General features: G+C 35.7%; 1 protein-coding gene across 20 annotated transcripts; it reads right to left on the minus strand.

Moving 5' to 3' along the window:
- Positions 1 to 4,439, minus strand: LOC107618086 (U-box domain-containing protein 43). 20 transcript variants are annotated; one of them, XM_088499760.1, is made up of 6 exons: positions 4,145 to 4,353; positions 3,889 to 3,919; positions 3,717 to 3,761; positions 2,287 to 3,572; positions 1,849 to 2,167; positions 1 to 1,743 (listed from the first exon to the last, which is right to left on the minus strand). In XM_088499760.1, exons 4-6 carry the CDS (start codon positions 3,514 to 3,516, stop codon positions 251 to 253), a joined length of 3,042 nt encoding a protein of 1,013 aa, XP_088355886.1. In that variant the 5' UTR covers positions 3,517 to 3,572; positions 3,717 to 3,761; positions 3,889 to 3,919; positions 4,145 to 4,353; the 3' UTR covers positions 1 to 250. The 20 variants fall into 20 exon arrangements, with proteins under 20 accessions (XP_088355886.1, XP_088355882.1, XP_088355885.1 ...); XM_088499756.1 differs by having other exon boundaries at positions 2,287 to 3,601; XM_088499759.1 differs by having other exon boundaries at positions 3,889 to 3,922.
- Positions 4,440 to 13,678: the final 9,239 nt, after the last annotated feature.

The raw sequence follows: 13,678 nt of genomic DNA on the forward strand, positions 1-13,678 counted from the left end.
TTTACTTTTAAATAAAAGTTCCTTGATTTCTAAGTTGTAGTACACATTACACACAATGGACTTGAAAATTTATAAACAGACAAACTGTACACTTATTACTTCGCCATTGCCAAGATTACAAGAAAGAAAATGAGGTAACATGAACTCAGATAAATCCAAACAGAGGGGAAAGGAAAAGTTTGAAGTGTAAACTGAAGTCCTTTATCTGTTCCAACATTTTCCCTCCAAAACACCAAGTGGCAAATGAATTTCACTCCGGAACACCGGAGATTGCAGAGGACGATGATCTCGAATATCGCTCGAGCAAAGATAGTACCTTAGCAGCCTTCCTTCTAAGGTGGCCATCTCCATAGATATTCATGCCAGTGATTCCAATTAGCCTCAACCTGGCTGTTGTTCCATAATACTCCACCATTTCCTTTGACACAAAGACCTTTTCTAATAATCCTAGAGCTTCAGCTTTGAGATAATCAGAACCCCAATTCAGAATCTCCAACAAGGGTGTTATTGCATTGTTCTTATGCAGGACTATGGCTCCTCTCTGAGGAAAATCCTCCAAAACCAATGTGGAAAGTGTTTGAATTGCTTCATAAGCAGTAGCATGAACCTCTCCATGCAGTAATTTGATCAATCCAGGTAAGGCATTTGCTTCAATAAGGCAGAATGTGGTGGCAACACTGCATATGCTTCCATGCGCCAAGCATAAGGGAACTCGTGATGACTTGAAAAACCAGCAGCCGGGCGATTTAGAAACAATTGTGAGCTTTGGAGTGCTCATTGATAGATCAGCAATGAATGCTGCTGCTCTTGCCTTTGCTGTGACGGAACCAGTGTTGAGAAAGTTGACAAGTAGAGGATATATCCCTCGTTTAACAAGATCGCGCTGCGACTCAATATTTGTAGGATCAGTGAATCTAAAGAGTGCACTCAGAGCATTTTCCTTGGCTTCCATTGTACCAGTTCTCAATATGCTTATTATAGCATCAAGTCCACCTAATTCAATCAACTTCATAGTGAGTTCTCTTTCTGATTTAGGAAGGTTTGCGAGTAATCCGGCCGCAGCCATCCTCACATTGTCATTCTCATCATTCTCAAGAAAACCAATCAAGGCTTCTAGCCTTCTAGGCCTGAAGAGATACTCAACTACTCCATCCGGCTCGTGCTGGGAGAATAGAAAGAGCAAGTTTATTGCAGTTTCTCGGATTTCTGAATCAGAGTCATCAAGAAGTGGAAGAATTAGAGACACACTATTGGCTGCAAGAATTGCCTTCTTAATTAAATCAGTCTCAAACTTGCAAATGCCTAAAAGAGCGCGCAGCGCAGGCTTGCGAAAATTGTATCCAGTGTTGAAACTCTGCTGCAATGCTAGCAAATTGGTGATGATGGAATCTAACTCAAGTTGATTCCCTTCTCTGTCAACAAACAAGTCTATTCCATCTTCATCAAAGGAAAGCTTCTCCAGGATTTCGCAGCATTTGATAGTAATGAATGTCCTCATCCGCGTTGAGAATGTTAGATCTAGAATCAAAGGAACACCTCCAGATTCTGCGATTATTCTCTTGTTTGGAGGACATCCTGCTAGTTTAACCAGTGCTGATAGTGACAAGTCCTTTGATTCAATGCTTCCAGATAGCATTTCTAGAAGAGGAGGTATAACACCTTCCTCACCAAGTTCTTTCAACTCTAACAGGTTTAACTCCAAGCTTACTATGCCTTTCGCCATTCCTAGTCTCGAATCTGGTTCTGTTAAGACAAACAATCACAAGTATATTTGACGGTTTATACAAACTACAATCATTGTAAATTACATGCATCATGTATGTGTGTGCATAATTACATTCATGTTACCTTGAATCATGCGATCAACGAGGGGTTTATACCAGCCAAATCTAGCAGCAGTTGTAATACTTTCCTCATTTATTTTGAAAACTTCCATCAAAATCTTTTCTGCTGCCTCGGCTGGATCGTTGTCTGATCCCTTTAGAAAGGTAACAAGGAAAGGAATTGCATTCTGATTCTCAGAGAGTTTTTTGCAAAAGCTTTTGTTCCAGCCGGACCGCCCTTGAAGCAACTCGTACAGCAGATCGATTGCTGCCTTTGAAGTGCTAGAATCACCCCCTAAGCAACAAATAATCTGATCCCATCCTTGAGATTCAGCCACTTTCTCCTATAAAATTTCCTTTAAATTAGTCTTGATGATTTTGCATAAGATAAGGAATACAAGGAATGAAGAATGAACAGAAATGAAACATGAAAGTAGCATTCAACTTATCCATATTGATTTACCTTGTTTCTTGCATGTCCCTCTACAACATCCTTCAGAGTAATCAGAATCCTCAACTTGGCTTCTTTATAATTAGAGTTTCCAAGGATAGAGATAACAACATCCGTTACCCCTCCAATAGAAATCCAATCCTTGTTAATAGAATTTTCTCTCATAAGGGCCTGAATTAGGCTCAAAGACTCGTGCACTTCATAATTTGTGATCAGATTTTCCTTGATAGACCTTATAACAAGACAATAATTAAGTTCTCTCCATTCTTCTATGGATTGTCTTAGTGGAATGTTAGACCTCAGGGTAGTTTCTTCAAGAACCTCGTTTGTTTCTGGATCCGTTCGGTTCCCATTGTGAAACCAATCTTCAATGGCAGATCTCTCACATGTAGTACCAGTACAAAGGCTAACAGGATCAACCATAACCACGCCGGTTATCGAGCAGAGGAAAGGATTGAGTGGTAAGATATAAGTTTCCCTTGAATCATATCTTTCTATGACTTGAACTCTTTCAAAGTATTGTTTCTTCACTCCTTCATAGTCCCTTGCTGCATCAGCTCTAGAGAGTAACTCAATGATCTGCTCCAAGAAAATGTACTCGGCTCGCTCTTTCCGGCTTGCAGCTTCTTCTTTCTCCTTCCTAATGCTGGCTAATTCTTTGCTTATCTCTGAAGGCTCCACTGGCACGCCAACGGCTCTTGCTATTTCCTCAAGCATGTCATTTGCGAAAGCCTGATCGAGTTTCTGTTCTCTAAGTGCATAATCTAACTTCTCAACAATCTGAAGCTGCGACCGCGAAGCCTCAAACTCCACTCTCTGCATCTCATTCTGCAGCCTGTCAACCTGATCAGAGATTCTTGTTAGGACTTCAGTATTCGCAAGCGAAAGTGCAGCCAGAGACTTGCCAATATCTCTTGTGACTTGCTCAACCTCCCCAACTATGTATCTGCACTTAACCAGAAGATAGAATCTGCCACGGTTCCTGTACTTTTCGACCAAATTGTTAGCCCTTTTGACATCTGATTCTAGTGATTCCAAAGCAGCCCTTGCAGCTTGAGATTCATTGAGCTCTTGAAGCTGTAGTTCCTTCAGAACAGGCTCAATATCAAAGAGGTGTTTTGAGAGGATTTTGAAACTTTCTTTGCCTATAAGAACATCGGCCGCTGCATGAGCCGTTTTCAAGACCTGGTTGGTTAGCACTGCCAAAATTGTGCCTATTGGTATGATCTCAAGTCCTACCATACTGAAATTTCTAAACTCGGATCAGGCAAGCCAAACAAAATTGAATCTACTCTTCCCTGCAGTTGAATTCCTCTTAGTCAATCCTCTGATTCAAAATAGAAAGAAATGGAAATTCTGCATCATCTCATTAATTCTACAGCAAGCATCTTTAATCAAACTATGTACATCATTCTCTATGCAATAAAAACCATGCTCCATACTTGTGACTTTTTAGGCAGTTCCTGGTTACAGCTATCAACATAAGCCTGAATACAGTTCATGACAGTTGCAGTGAGCAATCAAAGTAATTTTAAAAACTAAAATATTGTGCCAAAGCTGCAAATAACACATGGGACTTTGAATTGAAAATCAAGAAAAATGATTTTAATTAACCTTTAAAGCGGGAAAAGAGAAATCCAAAGAACTGCTGCAAGAAACGGAGTTAAGTAATTAGCACTGGTTATTAAGCTATACGATATGCCTTTTATATATAAAAGTAAGCAAAACCAAGTCATAATAATAATAGTCTCATAATGGTTTCTCTTAATTCAATTCAAAGTCATGCACAACACGCACATCATTACTATGATAACAGTGTCATTCGGTTGCAAGGAAGAATTGAAGAAGATGAAGAGTGTGGTAGACCTGCCTTACATATATCATAGAAGCTGCAAAGTGTATGCATGTGTGGACTGGGGAGAGAAAACTCGGAGAATAATGAATTGAGTGTTGTTTGGAGAGAAGACTTGAATTAGTCAATGTTTTTTTCCCAGAAAATGCAAGGAAAGTTGTAGAGCATACAAGTCTTTGTCTCAAAAGACTAATTTCTTTTGTTAGTGTCCACTCAAAAGACTAACTATTACACGGTTTGAAAAATTGGGCATATATAAGTTTACTTGAATGCAACCTATGTGTGAGTGTGTGACACAAATTCCCACTACCCACATGTACATTTTCTTTTCCTTGAAATTTGGTTACGAATTATTTGTTGGCGAGTTCTACTGTCATAGGACGAGATATCTTCTGAATGTTTTGAAGCATTGCTGTAGGAAGGACAAGCTACTTTATACTGTTCGTATACGGTATTTTTCAGTCCGACAGGCTAAAAATTAATCCGTCGTAGATCTAAATTTTATTTAAGGGTCTGCTGCTGATTAATGAGTCGCTGCATGCACAAAGAAGGATTCAAATCCCAAATACTTGTTTAAGCAAACGAGTGAACTGACTACTCGACCAACCCAAATTGATTTGTTGGTAATTAATTTTAATACAACAAATTAGTGAATGCCTACCTCTATCCATTGGGCTAACGTAGTTTTTGTCCTTGAGAATAAAAAAGCCTTAGTTTTATAGTTTAAAAAAAAAAGTATAGTTAAAGTAACTATAAGTCTTTGGTGTTATTTTTCTTTTCTCTTTTTTTTTTTTGAGGAATGTGATGAGGGTTAGATATTGATTAGAATTTCGCAAATTAAAAACATAAGATTTGCTATGAGTATAGATCTAAACTGGTGACTAACCTTATCAAAGATTAAAAAAATTGTCACAATTCAAATTAAATACCGAAAGTTTTAAATCTTGGATCGTTCTCCCACGGAATTGTAGTCAGACGTGCGTATCATTGGCTATGAGGGATCGGAATTTTGATATCAATAAACAAAAAAGTATAAATAGCAAGAAATTAAAAACAAAGCAATATCTAAATGACAAAAAAAAAAAAACTAAGAGCAACAAAGCAACTTAGCTAAGAAAGATATTGGCAATGGTTAATGGTTAAGGATCACTATCTTTATCACTAACCACAACATGATAATTATAAAGAATAAACACAATTCGTCAACCTCTAAACGGCGAGAAAAGTCAACCTCTAATCCATAAGTCTTAATCAACTTACTAATTGAATTAGCAAAAGATTAGCGTAAATAGAAACAAGATTAATTAAAATTCCTAAATTATCAATCAATTTGGACATTAGTAACTCAAGATCACCCAAGTTACCAACCCAAGCCAAGAATGCAAAATTCTACTCTAAAACTAAGAAAGACATTTTATCGGACACTTAGGAGGTATAAAAGCAAAGCATCATAAATTGCAATAATAATAAAATCTATAACTAACCAAGATAAGAAAGCAATAATAATAACTCAAATAAACATCAATAAACATGAAAAATATCAAATTGCATTAAAGAAAATTGAAAATTCGACAAATTTTCATAAACTAAAAATAGCAAAAAAAAAAAAAAAAAACTAACAATAAAAACGAAGTAAAATAAGATGGTAGAATAAGAAAATATAAAGAAAACTAAACCAAAATAAGATCAAAAACTTAAAACTAGAGAGAAATTATACTAAGAAATCCTAAAAATCCTAAAATTCTAGAAAGAAGTTGGAACTTCTCTCTCTAGAATCACCTAAACCATAATAAAAACCTAAACTAAAACTACTTGGTTGATCCCCTTGATCTATGCTTCAAATACTTTAGAAATGAGTTGGATTGGGATTAAAATCGTGAGCCACTTGTTCTTTTAAGTGAGTCATGTGCTTGGAGTCATGCGTACGCCCTTATGGTGCGTATGCACGAATTGAGGATGATGCGTACGCACGACTTGAAAAATTTTTAATTTTTATTTCTTCATGAATCCTCCACTTTTGCATGCTTTTTTTTCAACTTCCTAAGTCATCTTTACCTTCTAAACCTTAAATCACTTAAACAAATATATCAAGACATCGATGGGGTAAAAGTGAATTAAATTTGGCAATTTAAAGCATAAAAAGTATATTTTTAATAATTAAGCACAATTAGGAGAAAATTCACAAAAACATACAATTTCAAGGAATAAGTGCAAGATAAGTTGATAAAATCTACTCTTTTCAACCAAAAATCATCATAAAATATAGATTTATCTATTCCCCCACACTTAAATAATAGTATGTCCTCATGCTAAGCATTAAGAAAGACAAGATTAAGGGATCTCAAGACTTATTATCTGCAAACTATATATAAACTATTCTACCTAATTTTATCTACTTGTATCTACTTGGTTAAAACAAATCAATTTTCAAGAATACAAATAAACATAGAGGGCTAAAAACAATAACAATCAAGTCAATCCCATAAATTAATTTGAGTTCTAAAAAAATTTTAAACTTGCAAGATATGATCTCATGGTAGGTGGATACATAGAATTGGGCAATTGAACCCTCACCGGATATGTATACTCTTTAATCGCTTAAGTGTTTTTTCAATTCTCTTCTAATCTTGCTTTCTAAGACTTGTTCTTCTTCTAAAAATCAACAAAATATTCAATGCATGCATACAAATATCATGAGGACTTTCAAGGGTTGTAATGGGGTTAGGATAAAGGTGAGTATGTGTTTGGTCAAGTAGACTAAGAATTTAAATCTTTGATTAGTTTAACTCCCACCTAACCTACAACAACCTATTCAATTCTAATGCAACACCTAATCACCCATTATTCACTTTTCACACACTCATGCATTTTCTCAATTCACATTACATATGCATTTATTTCTCAATTTTTTTTTGGGTAACATTCATCCCCTTTTTTATTTTTCTCATTGTTCATTTTTTTCTTTTTTCTTTATATATATATACACGAAAGATTAATGCATATGGTTCAAACATTTAATGCATGAATATGTACCCAATTTCTAAGATTTTTAATAAATCCAAATAAATTTTTATCTTCTACCAAAGTTTTCTTCTTTTTTCTTTTTCCACACTTAGATCACGCAACACCCACTCATCTAAGATAATTAAAGATCCGAATTGGGACATCTATTATTTTTTCGTTTAAAGTTAGTGATGTGCTAAAATTAAGAACAAAAAGGGAATCAATAAGACTCGAAATTGGTTAACAACGGTAGATAAAATGGTATGATCATTTGGGTAAGTGAGTTAGTTATAAAATAATGGCCTCAATCATATAAATACTTACATACATGAAATAATGGACATAAAGAATCAAACAAGTCAAAGATTACAATTATAGAAAGAATAACATACACAAGAATGAAATAGTGGTTAAAATAATGCAATCACACATTAAAGGTCAAATCTCACTTGGTTTTGTGTTCTAGCTCTAATCTATATTCCACAATTATTTTTCAAGCAAGTTCAAAAAAGAAAATTTACTCAAATCAATGGGACGCCCTAAAAAAATTTTTCTTGATAATTTAATATTTTGACCAAGTAGCCTAAAACTTATAATTTTTTTAAAGGAGCGGTTGGATGAAAATTAAAAATTCTAAGTTTTTCCTCCTATGCCCTAATTGTTCCAAATTCCACACATGCATCAAGGGGATGAAACCTAGTTGTTGTCATCCATATTCATCAAATCACAACAAAAGATAAAAAGAATATATACAGACTAAACATAATGTAAATAAACTAAAAGGAGAGTTCAAAGTATCAAGATACTAAAAAGAGACATCATAGTAATCGAAATGAAGGTGCAAGTGTTTGGAATAGAAGTTTTTCACCTAAAAGAAATTGGTCAGTAACCTTCCCACACTTAAAATTTTGCACAGCCCTCCAGACATTCAATGATGAACAAGGGGGAATGCTCTATAGATTGCCACGTCTACTGTTCCTAGGCTGCTATGACTGGGGCGCCTCCTCGTCCTGCATGGTCTCTGCTTTCGCTGTGGTCCGAGGTGGTCTCCAGTGTATCCAGCTCTTCTAGGGGTGGGTTGCTACAACTAGACAACTTCATCAAACATTCATAGCATTGCTTATTGCGAGGCTCTGTATGATCAATCTTCTTGAAGAGCTATAGCATGAGCTAGTAGATAGGCTGGGATGCTGGTGCTACTGATGGTGGTGCTGATGATTCTGAGGGGCTTGCTATATGTGATGGCTGGGTCTTCCTGCGTCTTCTCGTAGCAGCCTGAGGTTTAAACTATAATCCGTGTAGTATATATTCCTTGCTCCTAGGAAGGACTGGTTCCTTATCATCATCCTCAGTTGTAACTCCAGCCCTGACGGCTAAGCGGGTAACCAGAGCGGGGAATGGTAGGTACCGTTGGTGCTCTCCCATAGCTTGTCTGATGATTTTTGAAATGTTCAGAGGTTTTCTCTCTAAGACACACTAGACTAGGACAACAATGTCTGTTGTTACTGTGGTTTTGTGGGTGCTCGAAATGACATAATTGGACAGATCTGTTGCCATATTCGAACCTCTATAGCCAATGCCTTGACTACAATATCCTTGGGACATGTCCTGTTTGCTCCAAAAATCCAGCTGTTCCTAGGCTTGGCAATGACCTCTAGCACCTTATCTCAATCAAAAGTCAACATCTTCCACTCACTATCTACCCTCTCGTAGGCATCCTTCCCTTTGAACATCTTGTACTTTGCTTTTTCCCAGTTTTTATTAATAAAATTCCTCTACTTTTACGTCTTCTTCTCTTTTACGTTCATGTTTCTTCTTTCATCTTCTTTTTAATTTCCTGTTTGTTTCAATTTCTGCAATTTATTTTGCCTCTGGCACCTTGCATTTCTTTGTTTATTTGTTACTTTCAATCCTTTTTAATTCTTATTGACGATATAATTGCGACATTGAGATACCCATATTTTATTTTAAACATTAACAAAATTTGAGTAAAACAAATTGGCACGCCCAGTGGGACACTGTCAATAGATTGTAATTGTCAAAAGAAAAACCAGGAGTTTTAAATTTGCATGTGGTTGCGCAGTGGTAAGTTCGTGCGTCCAAAGGCAAAGAAATCAGCGTCAGTTGACATGTCAAATACTTCTGCAGCATCTTCTTCTACTTCTAGTGATGAGACTAGAGGAAATGAATCCGAAAATTCTCTTGTGATTTCAAACACAGAGCCTACCTTGCTGTCAGTGAGGCATGATGGCGTTGGCCATGCCCATACAGGGTTAAATGCAACTCACATAAATACTGTAGGGTGGCCACCATATGGCTTGCCATCGGGGTATGTCTCCCCCATGGTGACACAAGGATTGCCTGTGCCTCTCTACTCAACTTTTCAAAATCTTTTTTATCAAAATCCATATGGCATATCAAATGCACCTGTTTCTGGGGTGTCAGGTTCACACATATCACAACAAAATTTTTCACATGCTATTAATACAGGAAATAACAGTGCATCTAATTCTACTACATCCATTGTCACTAGGGTAGAAAATTCCAGACTGGTGTTTCCTAACATGTCAAAAGCAATGCCTATTAATCAACCTAGTCAAACCGTGGGATCTTTAGCAAATATTAGGCAACAGATGGATGAAAGCCACCATGATCTAGTAAACATGTTAACTCATCAAATGGTGACATTTTTAAATCCTCTTTTAGAAAACACAAACACTAGAATTGAATAATTAAATAGGCAAGTTAATAGGATTGCTACTATGGTAAATTTAGAAGAAAATGACAACCAGGGTTTAAGATTTTATAATGTCAATCAGAATGGTAGAGCAATTCCTAATTATGATGTTCATATGCCTAGACATGGTCAAAATGCTGATGATATGTTGGAAAAACTTCGGCAAAACAACTTAGGGGGCATTATAATCTAGCTAGAAATGTCGAACAAGTGTTAAACCATTTGGGATTTAATGTTGGTTGTTTAAATAGGCCATATTTTGTGTCCGCTTTTCCTGAATGTGTCCAACAAGTAGAGCTTCCAAGAGGTTGAAAAATTCCAAAATCCCTTACAAAATTTTTTGGAGAAGAAAATGAGTCTACAGTAGAGCATATTGCTCGATATACTGTTGAAATTGGGGAAGCAGCTTCTAATGAATATCTCAAGATGAGATATTTTCCTTCTTCTTTAACAAAAAATGCATTTACATGGTTCTCCAACTTGAGACCAAATTCTATTCATTCTTGGACACAGTTAGAAAGAAAATTTCATGATCAATTTTTTCGAGGTGAATTAAAAGTTAGTCTTACATATTTATTCTTTGTCAAATGTGCAGAGGGAGAATCCATTGACACTTATTTGGCACGGTTTAGAAACATGAGAAATAAATGTTTTACTCCGATTTCAGAATCTGAAGTTGTCAAAATGGCTATTAATGGGCTAGAATTTGGAGTTAGGAAGAAACTTATTAATCAACATACTTTAGATCTTTTCTAATTAGCTGAGAGAGTAAGACAGATAGAGCAAATTAAGAAAGAAAAAGAAAATTTTAAAAAGGGTTAAAAAAGGGTTGCATATGTTGATTATTTTTCCGATAGTAGTGATAAAGATGAGAAAGAGATTTATATTGCCAAATTACGTGGGGGGTTTTCCTTATGTATGCAAATCTTTGAAGCCTGTTAAAGGAATAGAAAAAGTTTCTTCTTATTCTAAAGTTGAAAATAAGACTTATTCTTTTGATATTTCTAAGGCAGATCAAATATTTGAGGTTTTATTAAAAGATAAGCAGCTTATTTTATCAGAAGGGAAAAAGATGCCTTCAGCTGATGAAATAAAGAATAAGAAATTTTGTATGTTTCATAAGGTATTTTCACACACTACTAATAATTGCATCCGTTTTAGGGATTTGATACAAAAAGCCATTGAAGAAGGAATGTTGAAGTTTGAGGATAAAACTACTAAGAAGATAGACACTGAACCATTTGCTGCTGATTCAAATTATGTTGAGCCATTCAATATGTCAGTCAACATGGTAGAAATTGACGCCACAATGATTAGTGCTCAAGATGAAAATAAAGACCTGAGGATTTTTTAGCAAGACAAGAAGCCAGTTTATCCTCGTCCTGGTGAGGATCATTTAGATTTTTTGTTGAGAATTAAAGAATCTTACAGCACCATCGCTATGTGCCCAATGTGCAATGCTGTTTTTGACAAGGAAGCTGCAAAAGAGTTTGAAAAGTACAAAGTTGAAGAGAAAGAAAAGGCTGAGTTGAGAAAGAAGATTGCTGAAAAAGAAAATGAAACTAACGAGCTAAAGCGGAAGATAGCCGAGGAAAAACAAAAGCTGGGCGGTCAGGCTCCATTGAACAAGTGTGTCAACAACACTGGGATACAACCCGTCAACCAAAAGATGAAGACTGTTGTCATGATTGATGAAAAACCTGATAGATTTTCTCAAAAGACAAGAGTTCTTCCCACCAAAATTTCAAACAATAAATGGGTCCAGAATTTGAGAAATGTGCAGAATGAACCTACTGCTTTTGCAAGAGGAAAAAACAAATGGGTGAAGCCTAGACCTTTTAAGCCCAGGTACTACGAGTCTCAGTTATAGAACATGAATCATGCACAAGATGGAGGTAGTATATATATTCCAAAAAATGTGCCTATTCCCTCAAAGCCAATTTATTCTTGTTATAATCCTAACATGCAGCAGGTTCCTAATTATTCTCCTTGGCCAAATTGTCAAAATATTCCAAAGTATTCTCTTTTTACAACTTTTGAGCAAAAAGAGAATATACCTGAGTATGTTCCTTTAGATCCATACAAGGGACACGGTGTAGATTTTTCTCCTTTGCCAACCATGGTCAAGTCTGCAAAAACAGGCAATTCTTCTAATCACCCTAAATGCAAAAAAAATGTAAAGAAGAATCTTGCTAGAAAGAAGGTAATGGTTAAAAACAAGAGAAAAAAGGATGAAGATTTAATTACTGATAATTTTGACACTAGTTTTGATGACAGCTTAGAAGCAATATTTGGTGTTAAGCAACCTATAGTTGTGGTGTCAATACTGCTGATAGTGAGAAAATTGTCGTGTCGGTTTAGAATTTCTCTTATAGAAATAAGAACTTCGTTGTAAGCATAGCTCCAAATTGACAAACAATTCTCACATAAAAAATTAGAGTTGTCACAAGTACAAACCCCAATAAAAATTAACCGAAGTATTTAAATCTCGGGTCGTCTCACAAGGAATTGCAATGAAGTGATCAATTATTGGCTATGAAGATGCAATGGGTTTGATTTGTAGTTAACAAGAAAAGTAAATAGCAAGAAAGTAAATAATAAGAACTAATAAAAGGAAGAAAAACAACTCTTGGCTAGACATAGGTAATTGAGATCACCATCCTTGTCTACAAACCATATATTGACAATTATGAGGAACCGAGCTCATTAAGTCTACTTCTATGCTTGAAGCATATCAAATGGCTTGGCCAACATCAACCCATAGGTTCTAACCTAGCTACTAATTAACTTAGTAGTAGGCTAGAGTCAATGGTTATCAAATTGACCACTAAGGGTTCTCAAATCACCAATTCAATGAGACCCAATGACTCAAGGTCACTCAATTTCCTTAGCCTAGGCCAAGAGTAAAGAAAACTACTCCATAATCAAAGGAAACATTTCATCAAACACCTAGAGTGCAATAAAAATAAACATCACAAAATTCAAGAATTAACAAAATCCATAACTAACATGAACAAGAAATCAATAATAGCAATGAAGATAAACATAGGAGAGACATAGATATATAAAATTGCATTAAAAGAAAATTAAATCCAACAAGAGTGCATGAGCATAAAAATGACATGAAAGGGAAATTAACAACAAGAACTAGAAGAACTAGATGAACAAATATGTAATAATAAGGAATTAAAGAGGAAAACCAAATCAAAACAAGACTTAAAACTTGGATCTAAGAAGAATTAACCTAAACTAGCCTAAATTCTAGAGAGAATAGAGAGCTTCTCTCTCTAGAATTCTAACCTAAACCATGATGAAAACTCTACTATGACTACTTGCCCCTTCCCCCCTTCAATCCTTGGGTTCAATAGCATCAGAAATGAGTTGGATTGGGCCCAAAATGAGCTAGAAATCGCTGGCCACGAGTTGCTAAAATGGACCCACGCTGATCCTGCGATGCGTGCGCGTGATGCACGCGTACGCATCCCTAAACGCCAGGTAACTATGGCAAATTTTATATCATTTTGAAGTCCTGAATGTTAGCTTTCCAACGCAACTAGAACCGCCTCATTTGGATCTTTGTAGCTCAAGGTATAATCGATTGAGTAGAAAGAGGTTAGGCTTGACAGCTTTGCGATTCCTTCATTTCTTATTGAGTTCTCCATTTTTACATGCTTTTTCTTCATTCCTTCAAATCAATATTTGCCTTCTAAACCTGAAATCACTTAACAAACATATCAAGGCATCGAATGGAATTAATGTGAGTTAAATTTAGCTATTTTAAGGCCTAAAAAGCATGTTTTCACACTGAAGCC

This window comes from Arachis ipaensis, chromosome B9 (genome assembly GCF_059453495.1).
Source record: "Arachis ipaensis isolate K30076 ecotype BB chromosome B9, ASM5945349v1, whole genome shotgun sequence".
Lineage (NCBI taxonomy): Eukaryota > Viridiplantae > Streptophyta > Magnoliopsida > Fabales > Fabaceae > Arachis > Arachis ipaensis.